A 26,240-nucleotide genomic window follows, 5' to 3' on the forward strand; every position below is an offset into this window, starting at 1 on the left:
CTTGACCATGTCTTTGAGGCCCATGGAAAGGACGGCCTTTACCAGACCCTTTCCAACAATTGGCCAGCTTTGCAAAGCATACGGGAGGGCCCGGGAGGGCCTCCTCTTCTGGGCCTTGCATCATCGGGCCATGGCAGGGATCCCATGATGAAAATAATCAATCACTAACTTCTAAAAGTGAAGAACATGCTCCACCCATCCTATCCCTAGACAGCCACCAGGACTGAAGTCAACTTTCCGTTATTACTTTGCAGGACACTTAGCGTACTTCACCACGAAGATGTATATATGGAGTTTACCAAAAATCACTGAGTTTATTTTGGGGTGCCCCAGCCTTCAGAGTTAAACTGTTTGTTTTATAACCCATATTGCTTAGACTGCTTGTTTGAATCACTTCCTTGGCAAGCAAAAAAGGTTAGATGTTTGACATCCTGCAGGAGCTCACTAGAGTATGCTGTGCATACAACTAAGAGGAAGAGAAGAGCAATCCAGAATACTGCCTTTCTACTTTGGAGGGCCTCACTAGACTGGACCATGGCTGTGCGTCCCGGGGAGTGAAGGCCTCTCCGGACTCGCAGCGCTGGATCATGACCGTGAGGTCTAGGTGAGTGGGCTAGCGGTGTAGCAATGGTGCCAAGGGTCAAGGTTAAGGCAAGATAAATGGACCACTCTTACCCCCCCACCCCACCCGATCCATAAGACAAATGTACAATATATCCATAATTTTGGTAAATATGGTCCAGAACACCCCGGGCTCCAGTGCCATTGTACCTGCTGCACTACTGATAGCCAAGACCTTGGGAAGAGGCCACATCCCATGGGTCTCGCAGACATAGTTCTGTTAAAGGCAGCCATAATTTAGGTTTATCTGGGACCTAGTTCTAGTTCCACTTTCACTACACCTGATGCACTATTAGCTACTTCTCAGCAAGGGGTCTCACTGTTATGGTCCTGTGATGTGAGGCCTTGCAGTGGAGGAACATGGTTGAGAAGGGAGGGAAACCTGTGCTGTATCAGTGGTGCATTGAGCCCTAGTGCGCACAAGGTAAATTGCTCCTCCCCATTTCATCAGGCCACTGAATAGACAGTAAAATGCAGCCATAATTTGAAGGCACTGGCCCCAAAATCCCAAAGGCAACAGTGACACTGCACTTGCTATGCTATCTATAGCAATGACCCTCAGAGCCATGGTACAGCGCTGGGAGGCCTAGGGCAGAAGGCTCCTTTTTCTGGGGTCTCTGAGCACTGGACCACAGCTATGAGGCCTAGGAGAGGACATGCTTTTCCCCGTCCTCGCAGCTCGGAGCCATGACTCTGAGGTGGTTGGGAGAAGGGACCAGTGGCACAGTATGATGCTGGACAGTAAAACACAGCAATAGTTTTGGTGCACTGGCTCCTCCATGCACCCTGGTGCCACAGCACCTACTGCACTACTGATAGCTACATCCACGAGAGAGCACCCCCATTGTCTCATAGCCACGGAGCAATGTCTCAAAGCTAATGTGTGGGCATCCCTTCCCTGTTCATCCAACCATGGCTGAGAGGCCAAGGGGGGAATCTATCCTCAGCCTCACAGTGCTAAACCTGGCTGTGAGGCCTATTAAAGAGAGGCAAGTTGCATAGCAATGGTGTGATGGCCTGGTGCAAAGATAAAGTGCCCTCTTAACCTTGTCCACATTCTGCACAGTAAAATACTACTATTATCCGGGAATATTCAGCACCTAATACCCCAGGGCCCAGTACTAGGTGTATATGAGGGAGTACAACTCCCTTGGGCCTCGCACAGGTGAACCATGGCTATGAGGCCTAGAGTAAGCCCCCCCCCCCCCACTGCCCTGGGTCTCTCAACCATGGTCTAGAGCTGCAAGGCCCAGGAAAGCGGAGTCCAACATAATGGAGCCCTATTCCCTGGGTCTTGCAACAAAGGTCTGGTACTGCAAGACCAGTTAATGGGGGTTTTCTCCCCAAGACATTTCCCCACCAACCCCACCATAATCCATCCAGAACTGAGAGGGCCATGGGAGTGGGTAGGAGCTTTACCCTGGGCCTCACATCTATGGTCTAGTACTGTGAAGCCCAGGGGATGTGGTCTCATTCCTCTGTGTCCCCAGCCATGGTCTAGCACTGCTTGGCCCAATGCAGGGTGGTCCCATTCCCTGATCCTCACATCTATTGGCTGTTGTGGCAAGGCCCACGAGTGGCAGCCCCACTGACTTGGGCCTCACATTCATGGTCTAGTGCTGCAAGGCTCAGAGGAGAAGAGTCTCAACTCCTGGGCCATGCAGATATGACCCATCACTGTAAGTCCCAGGAGAGGGGGACTCCGGCCCCTGGAGCTCAAAGGTATTGTCTAGCACTGCGAGGCCATAGTAGGGTGGCCAATCTCCCATTTTCATTTCACATGACACTTTGTACCTTTGGAGACACATTGCTTTTGCAGAGACATCAGAAGAAGTTTCTTGTTGGAGCAGAGGAACTGCGAATCACATAGAAGATTTCTGGAACTTCATTTTAAATCTCTGCCTCTAACACAGACCACCTTAAAATACCTCAGCTGGAGATTGAGTTTATTGATTGTGACTGGTATTCATTCTATATTTGAGTTTCTATCCTGTTACTACGTCCTGGAGTAAGTCTTTACTACTCACTATGCACATTTTGAGTGACAATTTTAGAAACAACTCTGGTATTCAAATGGAATGAAATACTAAAGCTTTTAAACACCAGTCGTAAATATCAGTTTCTAACAGGCATACTGCCCAGTAAATAACCATGCCACAGGACCTTGTCCAGTGGATATGTTTTAGCCAGGGGACTAGGATATTTGATATCTAATCTGACCTTTACCATTTCAACTACATATGATGGAAATAAACACTATGACTAGAGTGACAATTCCCTGAGGAGGGCACCCCCTTGGCCTTGTTATAGGAATCACTGTTACTGCAGTTGTGGTTTAATGGACTAGCTGGAAATGTGGAATGAGGAGACACTTTTTTTGATCCCAGCCCCCCACTTGGACAAGTTGTGTGTTCTTGAGCAAACACTTTTCTGAGTTTATTGCTCTGCTATTTTTTGCAAGATTGGGAGTATTTTGATTCCATTGGAAAACTGCTAGAAAGTGTATCGTTACAAAAGGGACTAAATATTACCTGGGAGAGGAGAAGTGCCCAGTCACATAGTATATTCACCTAAATGCAATAGAGTGGTAAATGTATAGCCAGGGTCACTGAAATTAAGCAATTGTGCAGCCATGGTGTTTTCCTCATAATTATGGATTTTTCCCGCATTTGCGACTTAATCTAGCATTTGCGACATGATCTACAGATTTTATCCCCCAAAAATATTTCTAGCTCAGACAGTTCAAAAGTTACTAAAAACACAGCAACATGTGTTGCCATACAGTGAAAGGCCCATTTCATAGGTTGACTGGTCACCTATTGGTTACTTATTACTATGTTTGGGTGTTAAACTGATACTAATGAGGAGCAACCTATTCACCAACACTGTTAACAAGTGTTAAATGGGAAAAGAATGAAGCAATACTATCACAAAATGTACTGCATTACACCGCATAATTTGTGGAGGGGTTACCACATAATTTAGTGGACACTGCTGCATAACTTGGTCGTCCTCTGCTGCATAATTACAGTGGCCCTGTGTATAGCCTATGCACCAAGCAGAAGTGTTTTACAGTCTTGGCTCTACTAATGTAATCAACCGTTTGTTCCTCCGCCTCGTTCGCTGATTTAACATTGTGACAGCACTTTGGAATAACCTTACAGGGCATTCCCTCAGGACAGGTCCTGAGTATAGGTTTCAATCATTCATTTAAGGCTGTTTGCAACCCAGTAGCTGAAGGCTCTACTGAAGCTGCTTGTGCAGGGCGCCTCTGTACTGCAGAGCCTCCTGTCTGGCGTCCTCAAGCATCTCTTTCACAGCTCATCAAGGGCTGAAAGAGAGTTGATTGTCATTTGAAAGGGTTAAATGTGTGGGACAGTGGGTGTCCTGCAGTGCCTTTGTGTGGGCAGCCCGAGACTGGATCTCCAATTCCAGGCCATGATTAGCTGGGAGAGGCCCTTTGTTGCCCAAGCCTCGCACTTATGGTGTAATGCTGCGAGGTCCAGGGGATGAGGTGCCCCTTCCCTGTTTCTCGCAGCCATGGCACAGTGTGGCAAAGCCCATGGAGGTTGAGCTCAGCACCTATTATTGCCAGAGCTACACATGATTGCAAGGCCTTGGGCCTCACAGTGCTAAAGCACAGTTGTGAGGCCAACAGCAAAGGAGAGGGCCTTAGAGGTGCGGGCCTTATGTTGGTCGGCTGGGCACAGGACCCTGGCAGATGCCCACGCTGCCCATGTCTTGCAGCGGTCCTGCAGGTAAACCTACAACTTTCCTTCTTATGCAGTCTGCCCCTACAGGATACCGGAACCCATACATAGCTCAGCTAGCTCAGATACTAGGGACTTGTGGAACTGGCGACAATCCCCAGAAACGATTGGCTGGGAGAACATCCCTACCTTGGAAAGAGCAAGGAGTCAGAGGGCTAATGCTATTAAAGATGGAAATATATGAGTACTGCTCGTCAAAAGACTTTTTTTAAAACCTAAGTCAAGGGACGCACATTGAAGCATGTATTCCCCTCAAAATATATTGGTTAAAAGCCACAGGTTTAATAAGCGTAGGGCAATAGGTCTCACCTTTGCAACCTATTGGCTTTGACAATGATCTTTAGGCATGCTGTACAGCAGGGGTCTCCAAACCGGTCCTGGAGGGCCGGATCCATTCCAGATTTTTTGGATATTCCCATTGAGATACATGTAGTAATTTTAAAAATCTGGCATGGGTCCGGCCCTCCAGGACCAGTTTGGAGACCCCTGCTGTACAGCATCCCGGATGGAACGGCCACGTCATGTGCCTGCTTACAAAACAAGGCAGGCCTCTTTTTTTATTTGCCCGATTGGACTATTTTGAAGCACAGGTGAGGGGGAGCGATACAGTAGCCCAAATGGGTGGAAGGGTCGTCATGAAGGACGCAGGTGGGGGAAAGCATCACGAAGGACGCAGGTGGGGGAACAACACAGAGTGCGGGTGGGGTTGGTGGGAAGCAAAACAGAGGGCATGAATGGCAGGTAGCAACATGGAGGGCAGGAGGCAATAGGAGAAATACAGAGGGAGGGGGCCGCAGAAGAAGCAACGAGCGAGAGATAGCAACGTTGAACAGGTGGTGAAGAACACGGACCACAGAGAGCAACACAGAGTGAGGCTAGGGTACACAAGTACACGAGGGAGAGAGCTGGAAAACACATGCACTATCATTGAGAGCTTAATCAAAAGAAAAAACTAGTGCTTAAAAATCAAGCAGTGAAGGACACAAGTAATGTATCTATGCCCTGGGTAGGAGAAACATAAGAAGATGAAGGAAACCTCACAAAAGATAAACAAAAATCAAGCAAATGAGAGTAACAGTAAAGCCAACCAATGGTAAGCAATGAGCGGGCTCTAAGCCCACTGCAAGCTGGCAATAGGCCTTTCACTGCATAAGAAAATTGAGAAGAACAAACAGCAGAGAAATGGGTCTGCCATGAGGAAACAGTGCTGTGCACCAGGCCCGCAAAATGGTTTCAATAAACTGCATGCCAAGAGCCATAACACAATTGGAAATACTGTGCCACAAGATGGAAGGCCCATAACACTTCCTGAGCCAGACAACATCCCAGCAAAACTACTGTGCCCAAACATAAAATACCTCCAGTGTTGGGGGCACCATATTCCAGGGTGCGGACTTATGGCTGGGTGCTGGCAACAGATATATAGATATTGATGCCCACATATTTTAGAGTACTCCCAATTACATCAGAGGTCTGTGTAATATGGTATGGAGGTGGCAGTTGTATTGATGGGCTGCTGAACCCCTTCGATGCTCATGACGGAACGGTTCCGTCATGAGCATCGGTCGAGCTGTGCTCATGACGGAACCGTTCCGTCATGACCACGCCCGTTTTCATTAGGGCCCAGCACCGGCGGTAAATCTGCACCGCACGGATGTGGTTAAATAGCTGCTTATATATTTCAGTGTGCTGCTACCAGTAAGCATGATGACAGCTGAGAACACCAGCATATGCTCAGTGATATGAACAATGCTCAATCTACCAGGGTGCTGTCAATAATATCAGTGTGCAAGCAATTGCACCCTATCAGTACCCTTAACGGTGCCCTGGGCATAGGTTACTGTGCTACAGAATGCATGATTATCATCTCTTTGTTTGTTCACGTGGGAGGGGTTTAGTGCATAAATGCTCTGGTATCTCTGTATCTCTAGGGCAGAGGTCTTTAAACTAGGTGGCGGGACCTCCTGGGTTTGCCTTAAGTGATCCCAGGAGGGGCGCCAGTCTCTGGCCAAGGGAAGCATCATGCATTAAGCCAACTTCTAATGGGCCATCACTAACAACTATGGTCATTTATATCCTGACTGGGAGTATGTGTAAAAAGGGGTAACAGAGCTTAACTGCAATGTTTGAAAATTTTTAGACATTCAAACATTGCTAATTTAGCAGAATAATTGTGAAAAGATTGAGAGAGGCCCGAGGATTTTTTAGTTTTTACTGTGGTGGGGGGCTACATTATGACGCTTGAAGACCACGGCCCTAGCTACTTGGATCCTATCTGAAGACTCCTCAGAAAGGAGAACAATGTGAGGCGTTCTCCCACAATCAGAACAAGGGTTCGCATGGAAGATGCTTAGGTGTCACAACTGTGGCATTAAACTGTGTTTATGTATCTTAATCTGTAAACATACACACATATACATATGTAGATAGTATTAGTCAATAGGTAAGAAAGGCCTTACAACAGTGAAAAAATTACTTTAGGAGTTTTTCACTTCCAGGACATGTAAAACTGAAGTACACATGTCATACTTTTTTTAAAACAATGCATCTTGACATATGAGCCTTTGGGGCCAACTTTAGGGGTGACTTATATGTTTAAAAAACATAGGTTTGGGCCTGGCAAAAGTTTTTTTTTGCCAGGTCGAAATGGGAATTCAAAACTGCACCAAAGTCTGCAGTGGCAGGTCTGAGAGATGTTAAAAGGCTACTTTATGGAACAACGAGCGCTACAGGCCCATTAGTAGCTTTAATTTACAGGCCCTGGGTATAGGTGATGGCATTTACCAGGGACAGGAAGTAACTTAAACATGCCATTTAGGTGTAGTCCAATTTTACCATGTTTGAAGGAGGGATCACAAGCACTTTAGCACCAGTTAGCAGTGGTAAAGTGTACAGAGTCCTAATGCCAACAAATATGAATTCAGCATAACTCATGCACTCTGCCCCACTCCCACATATAGGCAACATTCCCAATACTGTATTTCACCTTGTGACAAAAGCCAACGTACACGCTTGTCTTGTGGTGGTCATTTGTTGGCCGCAGTTTATTAGGAATACAAGGAAAACATGTATATACTTCGCATGTTATGTCATTATTACTTCCTTGGTTCCTTGGCGAACTATCATACTTCCGTTGTGCTCCCTATGCATATCATCATACATCATTTCTGCCATGTATACATTGTTCCCATTGCATAGCACCATAGACTGACAGTTCGTTGTTAGTTACTTTGCAGGCTTGTATAGTCTTTTGGGGTCGTTTTTCTTTGGTAGGTCGGGTTTGCGCTCTCTTTGCGTGGGGAGGGAGTAGCTTCTGTCCCAGAGTTAGGCCACAACTCGCTACCTTGTCCAAATCTTGTTGTGCCCTGCCGTTCGGTGGGGGCTGGGCTGCGTTTGCTAACCCCCACCCCCCCCCCCTCCTCTTTGGTAGGCCAACTCACCCAGCCGTGAGGCATCCCAAGGTGAGTGGTCCTATTCTGGCACACCGCCTTCCGGTGTGCCTCAGTACCAACCATTATCTGCGTCGTTTTTCGCAAAGCCTTGCCTGTTCCTCAGCCCTACGACATCGCTGTTCCTTAGGTGTGGGTGGGTGGGACGAAAAGTTCTGCCGCAGGTGCTGCTCCCCCGCTCCGTGAAGATAGGAGCTAACCTGGGGGAGCAGTGCTTATATCCCCCCCTTGCTTTCAAGCCCCAGGTAGGTGCTTTCCCCTTTTGGGGGGTTTGCATCATGCCAGGCCCCCATTGGCCGGGGGGGTCTGCGCCTCCTCGTTGGCCGCCGCGTGTGGGGGGGGGGGATTTTTTTACTGTTCTTCAGCGCTTTTGTGCGCCAAAAACTGTCTGTGAACTGGTTTTGTCCAGGGGCACGGCGCTAGTTATGACGCTGGCTCTCTAGCCCCCTTTGGGGGCAGCCTCTGCAAGAACAGGAGGAGTGAAGGCACAACGTTTGAGGGAATACCATGCCAAGGATGTCAGGTCTAACAACTTGTAGTTGATCTACATGTGTAGATTTCCCTTTGTGGACAGGCCCCAACCCGCTTAACCAACTTTTGCTGAGAGTTGCTCATCCAGAGCCTCATCTTAGACAAAGGAGGATAGTAACAGAATTCATGCAGATGGTCAAGCACCAATTTACCAAGTTTGAGCTGTGCTTTATTCTGTGCAGAACTGGTGCAATTCCACTTGTGAGGTGAAAGTGTTGTATTTACAAGGCAAACTCACCTGCACAGAGGATCTGGGGCGGCAGACACAAATAGCTTGTCAAGGTACCCCACAATACAGCAAACTAGAACACCTGCCTCCTTCTCTGTAAAGTTCTTCTGGATTTTGACTTACAAGGCAGCAATCAGTGACCCAGCATGCTGCAGCAAAACAGAATGGAGGAGCCTGTGACTTGTCCCCTCCAGTTCTTTAAGTGTTTGGGGGATAACCTACTGGTGAGGTTGTTGGGCCCCGAGTGTGTGCACAAACAAATCCCAAATACGCACATTTTAGCCTGCCTCCGTTGTGCATAGAAATTCTATTTGGGGAATTTTAGGACAAACAGACATTCTGCAGAGAATTTCCACAACTACAATTCCGATGTGATAGTGCTCATGCATACAACTGTTTTAGAAATCTGGTATATTTCCGTCTGTAAATTTCTTGGCTGTGGAAAAGCACATATGCAAATGTGTACATGTGTACATATAAATACATGTGCAAGCTTCGGTGTGGAATATAAAGGTATTGCCTGGGGAGCCGCAAAGTTACACCTATCTATAATTACATATGGATTGTTTATGATTTTATCCATAAACGTGCTGACTTAAATTTAAGAGTGCAGAAATCTGCAATAACAAGTTCTGATTTTTAAATCAGGCTCCGATTGTCAATGTGTTTTAACCAAAATGTATATTCCAGGCTTACTGATATAAAACATTTAAAAGCGTTCAAATATTTGCAGGATGTCATAATTGATTAATGTTGGCCACAGCTGGCGGCTTGCTTAAAATTACGAACTGCTGTGTGAGCAAAGGATTCTAGTGTTACAATTTTGAATATTAAGAGTAATCTGTGGACCAACTTCGAGCAAAAATGTTAGATTTTTCTCATTCCTGAACACCTTCACGAAGTAGCGTGCAACTAACTGCGGCATTCAGTCAGAGACAGATTCCCCATGTAGCTGGGTAAAATGTGTCATGAATGAGGCTTGTGTTTGGGGCGCTGATCTGAAAGCTCCTAACACCCTTTGAAGTGCACTTGCCGCCTTCTTAGAAACTGTGGGCCCTGAAAAGGGCTCAGTCTGACATAAAATACATTCCATATGTATGAGGAAAAAACCCGGCCTGACACTAATTTAATGATCAAAGTAGAACTGGGAAAACACGGTAACTGTAAAGCAGTTGCGTCGCGAGTAATTGAAAATAATCTTTGCCATCTGGCACTTTCTTCTGGGCATTTTCATGGTTGTCTGCAAAGTCATGTTGTTAAATTAAGCCACCGAAGCATTCGGCTCGTACTTTTGATCCCTGTCCTGCACAAACTGCTCCGTCAAAATGGCGTCTTAAATACAACTGGATAATTGGGGATTGGCAGCAGTACTTGTGCTAAGTGAGAGGCGGGCAGTTTTATAAATCGAAGGTAATGATTTCTCCACAAAAAAAAGAAAGGAGGGAGTAGTTGGGGCTAGCACGTTTTTTCTCAAACTAATTGGCATCTTGCAACAGTAGCAGGTTGTTAAAACAAGCATTGGAAAGCCAATAGCTTTGGTACCATTGGCTTTGCCAATGATTTTTCGCGATGCTCTGCAGCATCGGGATTTTTCGCACTGCAGTGCAGCCTTGTAAAATAAATAGATTTATGTATATAAAATGGCATTCCACTGGCAAGCTCAATCATGATGACATATGCTCGTGCCAGTGGAATGAGGCTCTTTTCATTTTTTAGTTACCAAGCCAAGATGGCAGATGTCAATTGGATTGGTAATAAAAAGTTTAAAAAAAGGGTGCAAAAGCGCTTTTTATCTCTTAATAAAAAAAGAAAAGAACCTGGGGACGGAATAGTAATGGAGGAGCGAATGGGAGAAGTGGGTGGGGCGAGAAGGGGGAAAGCATTGCACGAGGGACGGAGTAATTAGGGGGCAAGGGAGAAGCACATGAAAGACAGCAACACAAGGTGTGGGGAAGAAGCCCATGAAGTCGACAACAACATGGGGCAAGAAGGAGGCGGGAGATATTGGGTGACCACACAAGGAAAGCCATCGAATGCGAAGCAAGCAAGCAAATGAGAGTGACAATAAAGCCAACCCATGGACAAGAAATGGCCGGGCTGTAATCCTGTGCAAGTTCTTGGCAAGCTCACAATAGGTCTTTTGCAACTAGACCATTTGCACGGTCTGGTAAGCTCAACCTAAAAAGGCGCATATTAAGTGTGGGCGATTAACTCCAAGACTAAGTCCCTGATTTCAATAAAGTAGTAAGTCCTGTTTTGGGCATAAATAGATGCATTCACCGGAAGAGGGAACACAGGTTGGGTGCACACTGCACTCAAACCAGCAGTTTGCACACTTGATTTGTAGTAGGGAGAATCTGCCTCTAATTGTAGGCCAAATTGTGCAATATGCCATTTTGCACTTCTTGAATTGATACATTCATGCACAGTTTGTGCATAGCTCCCGCTCCTGAGGTGTCAAACTCAAAAAGTGGGTTCAAATGGTTAATGGATTAACCACCACGCAAACAATCAGCACTCAAGAGTACGATTCAAACATAATCCAGCCCTGAAAAGTTAAGTAATTAAAACAATCTAACACATCTCAATTTCGAGGTATGTGGTAATTTGCACCCTTCGAGGACTCATTTCACCAGGTCAGCGGAAATCAGCTCAGAACTTATGAAAAACATGCGGGAATCACAGAAGGAATGCTGATTACCAGGTTATTCTCAATTGCAATGGATCCCCCTTGTAATAGTACAGTAGTACTGTACATGGAAATATCCACATGATGCAGAATCAGAATTCCCGGGTGTGGTATTAAACTATCAGAATTCCTGTAATGAGGTATCAAGCCCTGTTGTTCCCAAATAATTCTGCAATATGGTAGTGTTGCACATTAGTGTATGCCATGCCACTTTTTCAGTAATAGTGGCTGTTTGACAATATGGCTGCCCCTGTGGAACGAACATCAACATTCGATGCTAACTCAACATTACAAGATATTACTTTGTGCAACAAAGGAGTGCAGAGTAGACAAAACAACATGCCCGCTCTTTTGGATGTAATGGCTCCCTCCTACTGTTGCAATTTCCGAGTGTCATGCTGCTAGAGCAGTCAAAACAAAGACTGAAGGCTCATCAGATCTACTGGGAAAAAAAAGCACAACAGCATTAGGCTGAGTGCACAAGTTACTTACCTTCGATAACGATATATCTGTGAGAAACATTAGTTAGTTATAGATTCCTTACCTTACAATTACCCACAGGCGTCAGATTGGATCCGGAAAGTTTTTTCGTCAGCATTACCACTACACATCGGAAGGTGGCTTCAGTCAGCTCCGTGCCCGTCGTCGATGTCGTGGTCACCGGGATGATGTGGCGGCAGCTACTTAGACGCCGGCCTCGCACGCTGACGTCAGTTCTTTCTTTTTTCGCGCCAGCCAACGCAGATCCGCGAAGAGCAGTACCTCAGTCATTTTTTACTACGTTTTTCTCGACTTTTCAACTTGTCTTCACCCTAGTGGTACAGCAGTGCCATCATAAGGATTTGTGGGGCTCCATGCAAGACATACTCTGGCCCCCCTGGTCAGAAGAAAGTCCAATTTATGAGCCAGTATCATAATTTAAGTCCCCCTGATGCCAAACTATATTGAATTATACTTAAAACTTTCAGAAACCGATTCATGCAAAGAGCTGAAAGCTCAAGTTGGCCAGTGACAGTGACAGTGGTGAAGGAAGAGGGGCTATGTACACAGATCTAGAAATGGTAGACAGAGGTAAAGCGGGGTAAGGCAGAAGAGGTGAGGTGAGGTAAGGGGAGAGAGAGCGGGACAGAAAGAAGATTATTTTTAAATTTAATCGCCACTACCTGTCTGAGAGTGCAAGGGCTAAGACTCGGCTGGCAAAGAATGCCCAGTTGTCAAATTCTTAAAAAATCTGTTTGTTATGCACGTTGTTATTGCTTTACCTGAGATCTCGTGGAAAGCGGGCCTTATTTGCCCTCTTAGTTTGCCCTGGTCTCAAAACAGTCCTGTGGTATGATTGATCACAGGTGTTTTTGGCCCTCTAAAGAGATGCTCAAAACATCCATATGTTGGAGACCAGCTGATTATGCTGGAATTCTGGTAAGAGATCAGACCTGTCAAGTCCACAAAACCTATGAAGCCCATTTGTTATTCATCATCAAGAAGGGACTATGGGTGAATGTACTGCAAAGTACAATTCAGTACTTTGCGGTGCTCATACTTCATGCTACACCCCAGCCTATGAAGGGGTACTTCCTTTTTTTAACACCTCTACCCCCCCACAACTGGTCCCATGACCCTCCCTGCTCACCGCCGCCACTCATTGGCAGCATTTCCTTGATTCCACCACACACGAGCAGCTCCATTGCTCCCTACTTTTCCCACCGTGTTTTTTAGGTCTCGCCTACACCAGCGCACATGAGCTGCATAGGAGGGCCTTTAGCCATCGCTCTGCTCATTTTCAAGCACACACTCGTGCTTGTGGCGGCATCCACCATGCGAGAGCGAGCAGGGTCCCGCCACAAGCACAAGTGCAGTGCTTGAAAATGAGCAGACTGTGTGCGCATTTTTCACTGTCTTCATTTCGCACATTTTCTATCCTACTTTCACCTGTATGTTTTACCTTTTTCTCTTCGCTTTCCTTTTTTCTGTATTTCTTTCCTCTCTCACCTAATTTCTTTGGTTGTTTTCTTCCACATTATTAAAAATAAATCCTATTCCATTCCACGCAAATATCTACTTTACTTTGAGCACAATGTTCTTTTATTTGGAGAGAACGTAATTCTTCGTAGGTATACAATACTTGTTAGTGTCAGGGGTACTTGTTATCTCTCAGACGTAATAAACGCCCCATTGAAATAATTTTACTGTTTCAGGAATTTAGGATTCTCTGTGCACCAGCGCCTACCAACCATTTTAAGACGTTCCGCACTATAGTATTTTATTTTGTTAATCGAGTGTTTTGAAAAATCATGCGTAGCGCCAAAGCGTTGTCTTTCATCCACTTTGCAGCGCTTCGATAGACCACATGGCTGTAATATGCTCTCATATTACTTAGAAGTTTTGCCTCCATCAACAACGTCCCGTTTCATCAAAGAATGAATGAATGGGCCTTCAATTGTGTAATTTCCTGATGTATTTAATTAATTACATTTCCTGATGTGTTTAATTAATTGTATTTACATTCTTCTGTGCATGGTCTGCATTGGACCACAGGAGCCATGGTTTCATATCAAGAAGAGAAAGACAGAGCTCATCTGCAGTTTATATCTGTATATAAATAAGAGTACAATAAAAATAAAACCTGTTGCCAGGGACCTTTTGTTTCCATTTCTATGTGACACGCAATTGTCTTTCACTTTTTATGGGTTTGGCATCTAACGATGGACTTCACAGGTTTTAGTGGCCACAATACCAGTCTTCACTGCTTCTTCGCGTCTTTACTCGGACTGATCCCCCAGCAATGAATGAAATTCACTACAAGAGCATTAAAAAACAAGCATTGGCATAGCCAATAGGTCTCACCTTTGGAACCTTATAAGTATTTAATTATGCAGCACAATATCCTTGGTACAACATCAACTGTTGCATAGCTAAACACTTATAAGGTCCCAAAGGCGAGACGTATTGGCTATGCCAATGCTTGTTTGTTATAATTTCATATTAACGTTTTAGAAGGGCCAACAACAGCAAGTTGCTACCAGGCCGCTACCATACAAAAATTTGCTTTTAGGCACAATTGAATTTATTATTTTTTATTTACTCCTCCAAGATGCGCGTCTCCCATCTTGGAACAGTTAATTTTTTACAAATGGTGGCTGCGATATGATGTTTGCACGTGCATGCGTGGTGACAAATGAGTGCATACAAATTCTTGCTCTTGGTCACCGTATCAACAAGATGCATTACTTTTCATGCATGATAATGTATACCGTACCTCCCTTTTTTGCAAATGCCGTTCTGCATTGGCAACAAACATTTATTTTTTTGGCAATGTTGAATAGCATTATCAAACAGCATTGGCAACGTCAATAGGTATGCATTGGCAAAGCCAAAAGGTGAGACCGATTTGTTTTGCCAATTCTTGTTGGATCAGTCGTTAAAATAAGTTGTACTTTTATAAGCTACAATGGCAAAGGTACCAACCTGTTCCGCCGGCCCAAGTATTTCCACCAACATGGGGTACATTGTTAGGATCCACCTGCCCATGTTTTGGGGAGCTTACATCCAAATTGCTCTCTCTCTCGACTGTTATCTAAAGGAATACATTGAAGAAATTAATATTTTTGCAAACGAATAACATGATTTATTATCATTGAATGTGTTTTTTACATAAACAGCAATCGTTGTTGTTTCTGTGTGTCTATGTTAAACATTTTAACCTGAATCCAAAGAGTACTGCAATACATGAAAACAGCTTTGAAAATATAGCAGTACTAAGGAAAAAACACTAGGTCTAATTTGAAGCATTTTTCACCCCTCTAGGGTAGTGGAATGTTATTTTGCTTAATAATTTACACATAGAGAAAGAATATCTAAAGCAGAATTACTTGTGCTTCAAATTTAGGATTATATGGCTTTACAAGCCATCATCTAAGGTAACGTTTAGGTAACTAAAACCCACAAATCACCTTTATGAGGAATCAGATGCAACTTAAATGGGCTCCTGGATTTCTTGTCATGGAATTAGGGATAACTGGGGTTGCGTCCAGCACACCAATGGGGACAATGGCCACAGAAGGTATCAAGAAAAAGAAAGGTTTCTTGTAAAACTGAACTACTGGCCACCAAAGGAGAAAGATGCTGTATTGCTGAAATAATCTTTCTGTTACACAAAGGACACAGACTGTCAACTCTCGTCCAAGGCAACAATTAGGACATGGCGACTAGTTTTAAAAGGTTCTATTCCAACAAGCACAATACAGGACTGTACTACGCTGCTTGAGGTGCATCTCAGGAATACTCTAAACTTAGAGGGTTTGCATTGCTCTTATATATCCACATATTGAGATCCAGGATCCATATCATGTATATATATTTCTCCTTATGGATAGGTTGTAGAGTTCCAGCAATGAAGACATAATTGTGCGGAACGATTGTTATATCACCACGGTCTTAGAAATGAGTAAACCAGATTATTAAGCATCAATCAAAGGTGGAGGTGACATTAAGGACCTGGTTACAAAGTGACAAAGATGAAATGTATTAACTTCCTTTTAAACTGTTTAATCAATTGTATTTCTTTTATGACAACATTGTCGAAATAAAGATGGAATGATGATGAAATAACCCAAACTGCATAAAAAAGTTAATCTGGTGTGGCACTATAACATCACAATAATGACTTCATAGAGGATCGCCACAGATTCTCCCTAAAGAAGGCTATTTTCATGTATGATTTACTACTATAAGCAATTTTTCTCAATTCATTTTATACGTAAAACAAGATTCGGCATTCCATAATTTGGCCTCATCTGTGAAGATGTTTAATAGCGCAATACAGAATATGACGGAAAGTATATTGTGAATTCTCTTACAGTCGAGAATCAAAATATACGTTGACGTTCAAATCCTAGCAATGGAAATTCAGCTTTTTTGTCCTTCTGAGGTTGATAATTTGAGTACAGGTAAACGCACCTGTGTTTCTGTCCCACTGGTTTTGGGGTTGTCTGCTGAACGTCAACCCTCACTCCTCAAATTACCCTCTTCCTTATATTTTTCCCACCTCATGGCTTCATTGCAGTGTTTGCCTTTTAGAAGACTTTGTAGTACTGTCGACCTACTTTTTTTTAATGAAGTTTTCATATATAGATGGTGGTTACACATAGTAATTTTGATGTGTCAAATTACCTGTAGAAAATGTAACCCAACTTTGCTTTAGGTAATTTAACACGTCAAAATTTTGGTCTATTCATATTTTAATCTCACTCCTCCTTAAAGAATTAAGTATAATCTTGAAAATCCCGACTTTTAGTGCATACCCCTTTAATACAAAATATTTAAAAATAAAATGATTGAAGATTCCAAGGAAGTAGAGTTTTCAGCCTTGTCATTTATATACAGAAGTTGTGATGGTCCATGAAAATCAATGAGACCAAGGCTTACTATACACCTGAAACAAACTGCGACCGCATTCAAACAAATTTGCTGATCAAATAATGTTCAGGTGTTGGACACTGGCAGAGACCGACATCACTAGCCTTCAAATTCATTCTGGGCAGTGAATTATTGATAATTCCTGAAACATGGCCAAAATATCAACATAGCCAGTGACGACAATCTAGCGAGCAGCCGTCACTGTGCACTTATAACGGCTGATGGTTGTGGTCAGAGACAAACTACATAAGAAGATGTGCGGTAGAACAGTGAGGCTTTGTCATCACAAATCATAAACATGTAGAGTTACCTGAGATCGTGTCTTACCACATGATTCCCAAAAAGTGAAGAAGCTGAAGTGAGCATACTAGAGGTGGAGATGGCAGGGAAAGGCTCGTAGTCCAAAATTTCTTGCAAGCCAACCCAAAATCCACATTAAAGATCACTTATGGCTGTTTTCAGTTCACAAAAAGGCATAATATATAGTTCGACAGTCTTTAGTTTAGTCTTTTCCACTATAAAATACCATTAAATAACACTTGAGCACTAACTAGGCTTATATCACTAAATAATAGCTTAGCGGATGGAAGAAAGTACATTAGATGGGAGTCGAGACTGAAAGATCAGAGGGAAAGTTCATCAGGCCTTCTCCCTCGGATACATTTAAACTCCACCCTATGATCTCCCAAGGGCATTTTCCTGTGAACGAAACTTCTCAAACAAAGTCTTTCTCTTGGAGGTGAGGTTATAAGTTCAAATGAAAGGAAGAGGAGTGAGGGTGCATCCCCACACAGCAAGTCAGTGCTTCCTCTCAGCAGAGAACAAGACCTGCAGTCCTCGCATTGGCTGAGGCAACTAGTCATAAGTGGACTAATTTGGAGACTTCTTCCAGGATCCAAAACTAGATGCATTTTCTACAGGTTCTGGCAAAGCCAAGAGGCCTGGCTTTAATGTGTGGAAGTTTGCAAACAGCATCTGCACATGCCTGCAATGGCAGATTTACCGGTTATGCAAAACTGTGACACCTGATCAGTTTTTTTCAAGGCAGCAGACCCCAGGGGGTGCCTCAGCCACCTCATTACATCTGGTCTTGGGAGGGATCCCCCTGATTTGCCCACAACGGTTGCAGAAACTTTGGGATCCGACTGCCTGACTCTTAAATGGCATTGGTCGGGTGATTTCATGCTTAGGCATGCAGCCTTCAGCCTAGGTCGCAGAGCAGGCTCCCCAAGTCTCCTCACCTGTCCCCTCCTTGGTGCGCCACCCATTGCCCCGTGTGCTGTCCAGTGCAGTCAGTCTACAGAGCAGAGATGAGTCACGGACGCTATGACAGCCGTGAATCAGGGGCCAAGTCATTGGCACTGTACAGCAAGTTCTCTGCGCCTTCCCAACGTGCTACCACTACGCGCCCTCACCTCTCCACAGAGAGGCCCCAGATTGACGCCGTGCTCCAGTCCCTATGCCGCCAAAGAAAGCACTCATCACCAAGGTCTTTAACCTCTTCACACCAGCCACCTCGTGGGTGGCCAAAGTGGGTAGGTCCCAATGCCGACATGATTTAATACATACTATGACCCTTGTCTGCATTACTAAGGGCCCATTTGCCGCAGCAAATGTATGGTTGGACCAGTCTTTTGCCCATCTAACCTCGCCTCCTCTTGACCGCACATTAATCAGTTAACTTCGTTCGACTACTGGAATATATGCCCCTTCTTCTTATTATATTTCTCCTCACTACCGCTACCCTAGCAGCACCTTCCTCCTCCCCCCCACCACCATCCTCGTCCTCAATTTCCCAACATGGGCACCTCTCAAGTTAAGTCTGGAATTAACTGCTTCAAAATCATTTATCCCCCTAATCTGTCTAAAGCTTCGGCAAAACAGTTCAAGGATAACACCATTGAACGTTTTCCTGATTCCCTCTTTGTTGACCAATTCTACAATGGTCATCCTGGGAGGTTCAAAAACAACTTCATATATTTTACTCATGACATCCCCTCCTGGTCCACTAGCATCTATATATTCCTCAACGTCAACTCCTCCTCATCTCTCCCACATGGGAAACAGCAAAAAATGTTACCCTCTACTTGTTTCAACGGCTCCCTCACTATCGCACTTCATAACAATGGTACTGTCTTGATCCAAGCTAAAAACACCTGTCTCTCTCTCTTTAACCACCACTTCCCCTCCCTACTTCCCTCCCCTGCGACTGGGATCACCCTTGATTCTTCATCTAGCTCCACCCATTACTCCCTATATCGTCCTCTGACCCCCCAAACTCCATTAGCCGCTCCCCCGGGAGGCACAGGCTGACCCTCTTCCCCTGTTCCCTCCTCTCCTATTCCTCCCCCAACACGTCTGCCATACCTCTAGCTAATACTCTCTTCTTCCACTCTCCACCGTCCCAGTATTCCAATGTTACCCCCTCCTCTCTACCCCTACCTGCCACCCCCATTTAGTCCTCCTCTCCTACAACCTGTTCCCCAAGCTAACTTTCCATACATTCATCATATTCCCTCCTCTTCTCTTCTTCTCTACCCGCTCCCCCCTCACCTTGTACCTCAAATTCTTCACTAACCCCTTGAATCTCCCTTCATTCCCCCATTCCTCCAGTAATGCAGCTCAACACCCTATCCCACCTCGGTAATCCCTTCCCTTTCCCTCCCTCGGACCCAGTAGATCTACTTTCTGTCCTCAACTACCCTACAACCCAACCCCCCTCACTCTGCCTGGGGCCCTTTCATTCACATCCACCTTTTCTAGCTTATGGGACCTTTCCAACCACTTTCCCTCTCTTCTACCCAAACCTCCTGCCATTCTAGGACTCCCCTCTTTCCTCTCCTTGCTTGCCGCCCTCCCTTCTCATTCCGCACCAATTTCCCCCTAATTACAACCTCAATTCTTATCCTCCCTACAACATCATCAAAGATAACTCTCTTTTTACCTCCGATGCACCAACAACTGCTCTCAACCATCATCTATCTCCACCTTTGAACCTTGTACCCCAACACCCCCCTCGCAATACCACCTCTCCCTGCCCTCCCTCGCCAACTGCACTTCCTCCTGTACTCATCAAGCCACCTAACTTACCGTGCTCAGCCCTACTCTATCTGCAAAATAAGTTAGGATCTCTCATCACCTCCACCTCCCAGCATGAAGCTACCATCTCACTCTTAAGCACTAAGATTTCCACCTTTCCAAACACCCCAACTCCCTTGGCAAATACTCACCTCCCGAAACCCCTGAGAAACACCTCGCCCCCATGCCCCAAAAAAAGCCAATCACAATCTGTCTTCTGCAGACATCACTAACCTACTGGCAAGTTACAAGACCTCGAACAGCACCCCCTTCCACTTTCCTCTCCAAGTAACCCTACTTTCTACACTATTCCGACCATCTCTTCTGTCAGAACTTATTTGTCTGGCTTCTTCCTCCCGGGCACCATCTTGCAAGAACAATATCCCTCTCAGCCCAATCGCCCCGTCACCAAAACAGTCTAGTCAGAGTGGCGCTGTTTTCTCCACAACTGCAGATCTGCAATGAAACACAAACTGGAAATTTCTAACACCATCATCCTTCACAATCTCGACATGCTCTTCCTCACATAGACCTGGTTCAATGAGACCACTCATTCTATGTTTGATCTTCTGTTACCCACCAACTACTCTATCTTAAGAAATGACAGAACAGACAAAAATGGGGGAGGTGTTGCAATCATCTTTAGAAACTCCTTTCAACTTAAGACTTTTCCAAACAGCTCCTTCTGTTCATTCGAATGCTTATTTCTTGAGCTTCAAGTGCAACACTGCTCACCATTGAGATTCCATGTAATTTGCCACGCGCCTGGTGGCTGCTCTTCTTCTTTTTTAGAGGAACTCACCGACACCATCAGCGACCAATACTCTCAAAGTGACAGACAGATCTTCCTGGGAGACTTCAATCTTCACTGGGGCTCATTGGAAGATTCCTCTGCTAATATGCTGGACACCTTTGTCTCAGCAAACAATCTTATCCAACACTGCACTGAAACAACACACTCTAAGGCTCAATTCTGGACCTTATTATTTCTAAAGCAAACATGCTTACTATTGCTATCCCTATTCATGTAGACTAGTCTGACCACTTCCTCATCCCCTTCTCCCTTCACCTATCCCACATGGCCAACCTAAAAAGACTACTACCTGGTTCCGTAACACTAAAAAAGTTGACCTCAATACTCTCTGTGATTCCGCTACGCTATCACTTCCAATGCTAGACCCGAACTTGGATGTCAACGATCTCACCTCTCAATGCCTCTCAGTCCTTGCAGTCGAAATCAATAATGTTGCTCCTCTCCAAAGCAAAAGGAAAAGGCATATTCCCTCAGCACCTTGGTTCAACAAATCCCTTAATGAAGAAAGGAAGAACCTGAGAATCCTGGAGAAACGATGGAGACAAGCTCCATCCACCTCTAATCTTGCTACATTAGGTTCAACAAGATCCAAGTACCACAAACACATCTTTCTTGAAAAAGCATCACACTTCAGAACCCTCCTCGACTCAGCCAAAAACGGACCTAAAAAACTATTCGACCTCATCAAAAATCCAAGCTGCTCTCTCCCAACCTCCAAGCCGGAGGATTCTCCAAAGAAAGCAGCGGAATTCGCTATATTCTTTGACAAAAAAGTGAAATCATTGGTGGATCAGGTCATTCATCCTACCCCTGAAGAGGAGAGTAAATCCTTAGTCATTTGGCAGACCTTTGACACCATCTCTGAAGATGCACTCCTCAAATGCATCCTCAAAACAAAGCCCTCCAACCATTCTCTTGACCCCATCCCTAGTGACATTGCCATTGACTTCTACACCCATACTCTTTCTTCTTGGACCAGTCTGAGTAACCTCTCCCTCAGTCAAGGCTCCCTTCCTGTTACCTTTAAAACAGGACAGGTTACCCCTCTTAAAAATCCCACCGCTGACACGAACAACCTCAACAACTTCCGCCCCATCACTAACCTCCCTTTTCTGTCAAAATTAACAGAAAGATGTGTAGTGAAACAACTTTTCCGTCATATCAAGGACAATGATCTTCTTGAAAATTTCCAGTCTGGTTTCATTCAAAACTGTAGCACTGAAACAGCCCTGCTACAAGTGATTGATGATGCGCTGCGTATACTCGATTCAGGGGGGTCTTGTCTTCTGATTCTTCTTGATCTTTCTGAAGCCTTTGACATTGTCAATCACAACACTCTCCTTAACACTCTTCAACAGAGAATGGGGTTGAAAGGCACAGTGCTCAAATGGTTTGCCTCTTTCCTTTCAGACAGATCCCAAATGGTCAAAATAGCGAACAGTCTTTCATCTTCATTGGCAGTAGGTCAAAGTGTCCCTCAAGGCTCTATCCTTGCACCCACATTGTTCAATCTCTATTTGGAATCTTTGGGAAATCTCCTAAGTAAATCTGGGATCCTCTACCATCTCTATGCGTATGACACCCAAATCTACCTTAAGGTGTCCTCCACATACGATCTCTCAATCCTCAACTCTTCTCTCTACTCTATTCAAAACTGGATGTTAACTCATCAACTCATTCTGAATCCCTCCAAAACAGAATTCCTTCTCCTCTCAACCTCTCTCTCTCCTCCTCCTGTTCAATCTTGGATGGATCAGCTGAATCTGCTTAACAATAAACCTATTGTTGTCGACAGCGCAAAATCCCTGGGTGTCTTACTCGACAAAAGGCTCAATCTACTCTCCCACATCAAATCCATTGCAAAGAATGCTCGATACCAACTGCGCCTTCTTTGGGGGATTCAACGCTTCTTCCCAGAGCAAGACCTTAAAACCCTGGTCCAATCGCTGGTTCTCTCTAGATTGGACTACTGCAATTCTCTTCTTACTGGCCTCCCCAAATCCCACCTTTCCCCTCTTAAATCCGTTCTCCATTCAGTGGTTCGTTTTTTATTTGGGGCCAAAAGAAGTGACCACATCACACCCATTGTGTCATCCCTCCGTTGGTTTCCCATCAAGGCAAGATCAATCTACAAGACAGCTTGTATCACCCAGAGAGGCTTGTACACTTCCTCCCCTCGCTACCTGGCGAATAAACTGAAAATCTCTGAAGGCTCTAGACCGTCTTGTAATGCGGAAAACTACTGCTTGAGCCTCCCACTTTCAAAAGGGAAAGATCGATGGCTCAATCCTTCTCAGGCAATGCGGTGAGAATCTGGAAATCGCTTCCGCCGCAGCTCCACACCACTACCTCTACCCGGACCTTCAAAACTGACCTAAAATATCTTCTCTTCCTAAGACACTTCCAGAACTAATAAACGCCCTTTCAAGTCCCTCAAGGAAGTTCTTTCACTATTGTACATTTTTTATTCTATGCCTGTACAAGTGTCATCCCAGTGTGTTTTTGTGTTTTTGAGTGACTGCCATCTATTGCTGTATTATACCTCTTCCTGTATCTCATTTGCTTCTGTAAAATGTACATTTGTAACATTTTCCTCATGTAACGTAACTGGTCCTTTTGTGAAGCACTCTGACACCTTTGGGTAAAGTCTGCGCTATATAAGTAAATCAATCAGTTGGGCTGCTACAGAACATACATATAGAACAGTGCTCACCACACATGTTAAATTATTTTCCAAGAATGCGATTGGGGGTTAAGTGAAATTTTGGTGAGCACTGGAGAGGAACAAGATCGTGAGGACTAGGAACTATAAAACATCCTGAATTATGCAATTTTTCCCACCACTTGTTTGGCAAACCAGACTTTTGTCATAGCTTTACTGCTTAGATAGTAGACTAAAAGAGCCCCCTTAGAAGGGAGAGAGAGGAAACTATTTTATTCACCCTATTCTTTTTTAACACAACACTGAGTTTCAATGAGGATGGACCTCCTATTAAATCGTCTGACTAATGAGGCTCTGCCTGCTGCATTAAAGGCTTTGGGAAGGCCCCCTGCTGGTTTTATGGCGGCCCCTTGCATGTTTCAGGCTTCTTCATTACAGGGTAGAGGCATAACGCAGGCCCCTGCTGCACAGGTTGCATTCAACCCCTTAAGAGGCCCCTATGCTTCAGGGGGACCCATTCAGCCAAAGGCCAATGAAAATCTGAGAGATATGCGAGACTCAGGCACACAGCCTTCACCAAGCGCTCAGAATTAATCAGAAAGAGCGCTGTTAGCTGGAAGAATTAGGAGAGAGCCTGCCTATTGCTAGCAAATTGTCTTTTAGAATGACGATCAGTGTGAAAGGCAGGGAAGGGGATCACAGGTGAAGGACCCCTGTGGTGGGAGAAAGCTGCACAATAGCCTGGGCATGCAGAGCACCTAGGAACCAAGCAGGCGGTATCAACTTACACCGCCTGTTTTACTATTAGACCGGGGGTGGAAGCTGCACAGAGGGGCTTTCGCAAGATCTGCCTCTTGCCACATCTGTGTGGCCTAGAGCACAAAATGTCCTGCTTTTTGAAGACATTAAAAGGGACCGAGCTGTGAAGTGGCAGCGTTTATTCACAAGGCTGTTGGCAAGGAGGAGCTGTTGCTCGGGTTACCACCTTTCCAGGAGGAAAATACCAGATATTTGTGGTGGTTTAAGAGTCTGCAAGTACATGATACAAAATACAGCTCAAAACACATCTGTTCAGCTTGATCCGCTAATTTGATTCTTGCTCCCACCTCTGCTCTCCCTCGCGCCAGGACACTCTAGAGTAAAAGTGCGCGCTACAAATGTTTTACTATAACATAACAAAATAGGACTGCAAACAAAATTGAATGCATTAGTAACAAGGCTTTTCTGCCTTTGTTTACCTTAATCATTTGAAGGGATTGTCAACTCGGCTCTGGAACACATTTGAACATGTTTTCTATTTATATTTCCTGTTTGAAGTTGTACAGACATAGGCTAGAAATGTTTGCTTTAAGCGATTATGCTTATTTTTGTACCGACCGGGACATTAAAATACAAGTGGTAGAAAAACAACAAGTTGGCTACCCTTGCTGCAGTCCATCATGCATCCTTTACAAAGAAAGTACCTCACCTGGAAATTATGTGGTAAGTATTTTGGAAGCCTATCCAAACTTAGACGAGACACTGAAGCTCCTAGATGCCGCTGAGGAATATAAACAGCTTCACTAAATGGGATGGACTGTAACCCCTGGCGAGAGCCACTGGAATTATACAGCAGGAGAGGTCCAAATTATGCTGCAGTGTTGGCTAAATTTTGTGACACGAAAAGCCAAATTATGCAGCATGCTGCTGTACATTTTGTGGTAGTATTACCTCATTATTTTGTCACTTTTACACTTGTTAACACTGTTTGGACATAGGTTGCACCTTAGTAGTGGTTAAACACTCACATTTAGCAGTAAGCAACAGAAAGGTGGCCATTCAATTCAATTTACAAAGGGTCTTTCACTGTAAGTAACACATGTTGTTGCATGTTTAGTATCTTTTGAATTGTTTTAGCTAGAAAATCATTTTTCATGTTAAAATTTGCAGCTTATGCAGTAGATGATGAATTGTGGCAAACCCATAATTATGTGAAACAGCTGCCACAGCACAATCACATAATTCCAGTGGCCTTAGAGGTCAGTGACCAGCACCCACTACAGAAAGTAGGCATGGCAGAAGCCCTCTTGTTAGCTGGTGAGATGCTAACTTGAAACAGCTGGCAACCTATATTATTCACTGACAGTACTACCCTGCTGTAAGTTACTCACTGCCTCCCATCCCAACCATTCCTCTGAATGCAGAACATCTTTGTAGCCATTCAAATCAAACTCCTCCTTTTTTAGGTCTCGCCTGTCGATGCGCATGCGCATCGAGCAAGCGAGACTATTGCGAGTTATCCACTCTTTATCCACACTGCAAGGAATCGTGGCGATTCCTTGCAGTGCCCGTGACTTTTAAGGTCAATGCGCATGCGCATTGAGCTTATGCGCATGCGCATTGACCTTAAAAGCGCGTGCGCGTGCACGTCCGTCTCCTAACAACACACACACACCCTCTCCCCCGCTCCGCCCCCTCCCGCCGTGTCGCATTTCTCTTTCTCCTCCCCCTCCCCTCTCTTCCTTCCGTCTAACGCCGTGTCGCACCTCTCCCCTCTCCGCCCCCTCCCCGCTCCGCCCCCTCCCCTTCCCTCCGTGTCGCATTTCTCCTCTCCCCTCTCCGCCCCCTCCCCTGCCCGCCGTGTTATTTGTTTATTTTACCCGCCGTGTCTCTGCTGCTTCCCCCTGTCCTGTCTCTCCTCCTCTCTCTCTCTATACCCTCCCCCTCCTCCCCACCACTCCCATCAAGTCCCTCTGGCCCTTCCCTCCTCCCCGGACCCCTCCTCCCCTGCCCCCTCCACCCTTTCTTGTTCGGATTTGAGGTTGAACTGCGTTTGCTCACGCATTTTTTGCTGTTTGCTTTTTGCTTTACTATGAGGTAAAGCACAGGGCTGAGTTGGTTTCTAAAGTCTCCTGCCACATTGCCGCCTCCTCCCCTCCCTGCAAGTGCATTTGTACTGGTAGATTCTAGCGCCTGGTTTATCTCGGAACTCTAACTAAAGCG

General features: G+C 45.0%; 1 protein-coding gene across 1 annotated transcript in view; it reads right to left on the minus strand.

Annotated features, from left to right (window-relative positions):
- Positions 1-26,240, minus strand: part of LOC147659640 (von Willebrand factor A domain-containing protein 8-like) — a gene marked incomplete at its 5' end in the record, with an annotated part of 1,204,277 nt that overhangs the window by 239,387 nt on the left and 938,650 nt on the right. Inside the window, one exon of the mRNA XM_086951584.1 lies at positions 14,755-14,863. Coding sequence (XP_086807710.1) covers positions 14,755-14,863 — 109 coding nt within the window. The remainder of the gene's footprint in view (positions 1-14,754; positions 14,864-26,240) is intronic.

Source organism: Lissotriton vulgaris, unplaced genomic scaffold (genome assembly GCF_964263255.1).
Source record: "Lissotriton vulgaris unplaced genomic scaffold, aLisVul1.2 SCAFFOLD_293, whole genome shotgun sequence".
Taxonomy (NCBI): domain Eukaryota; kingdom Metazoa; phylum Chordata; class Amphibia; order Caudata; family Salamandridae; genus Lissotriton; species Lissotriton vulgaris.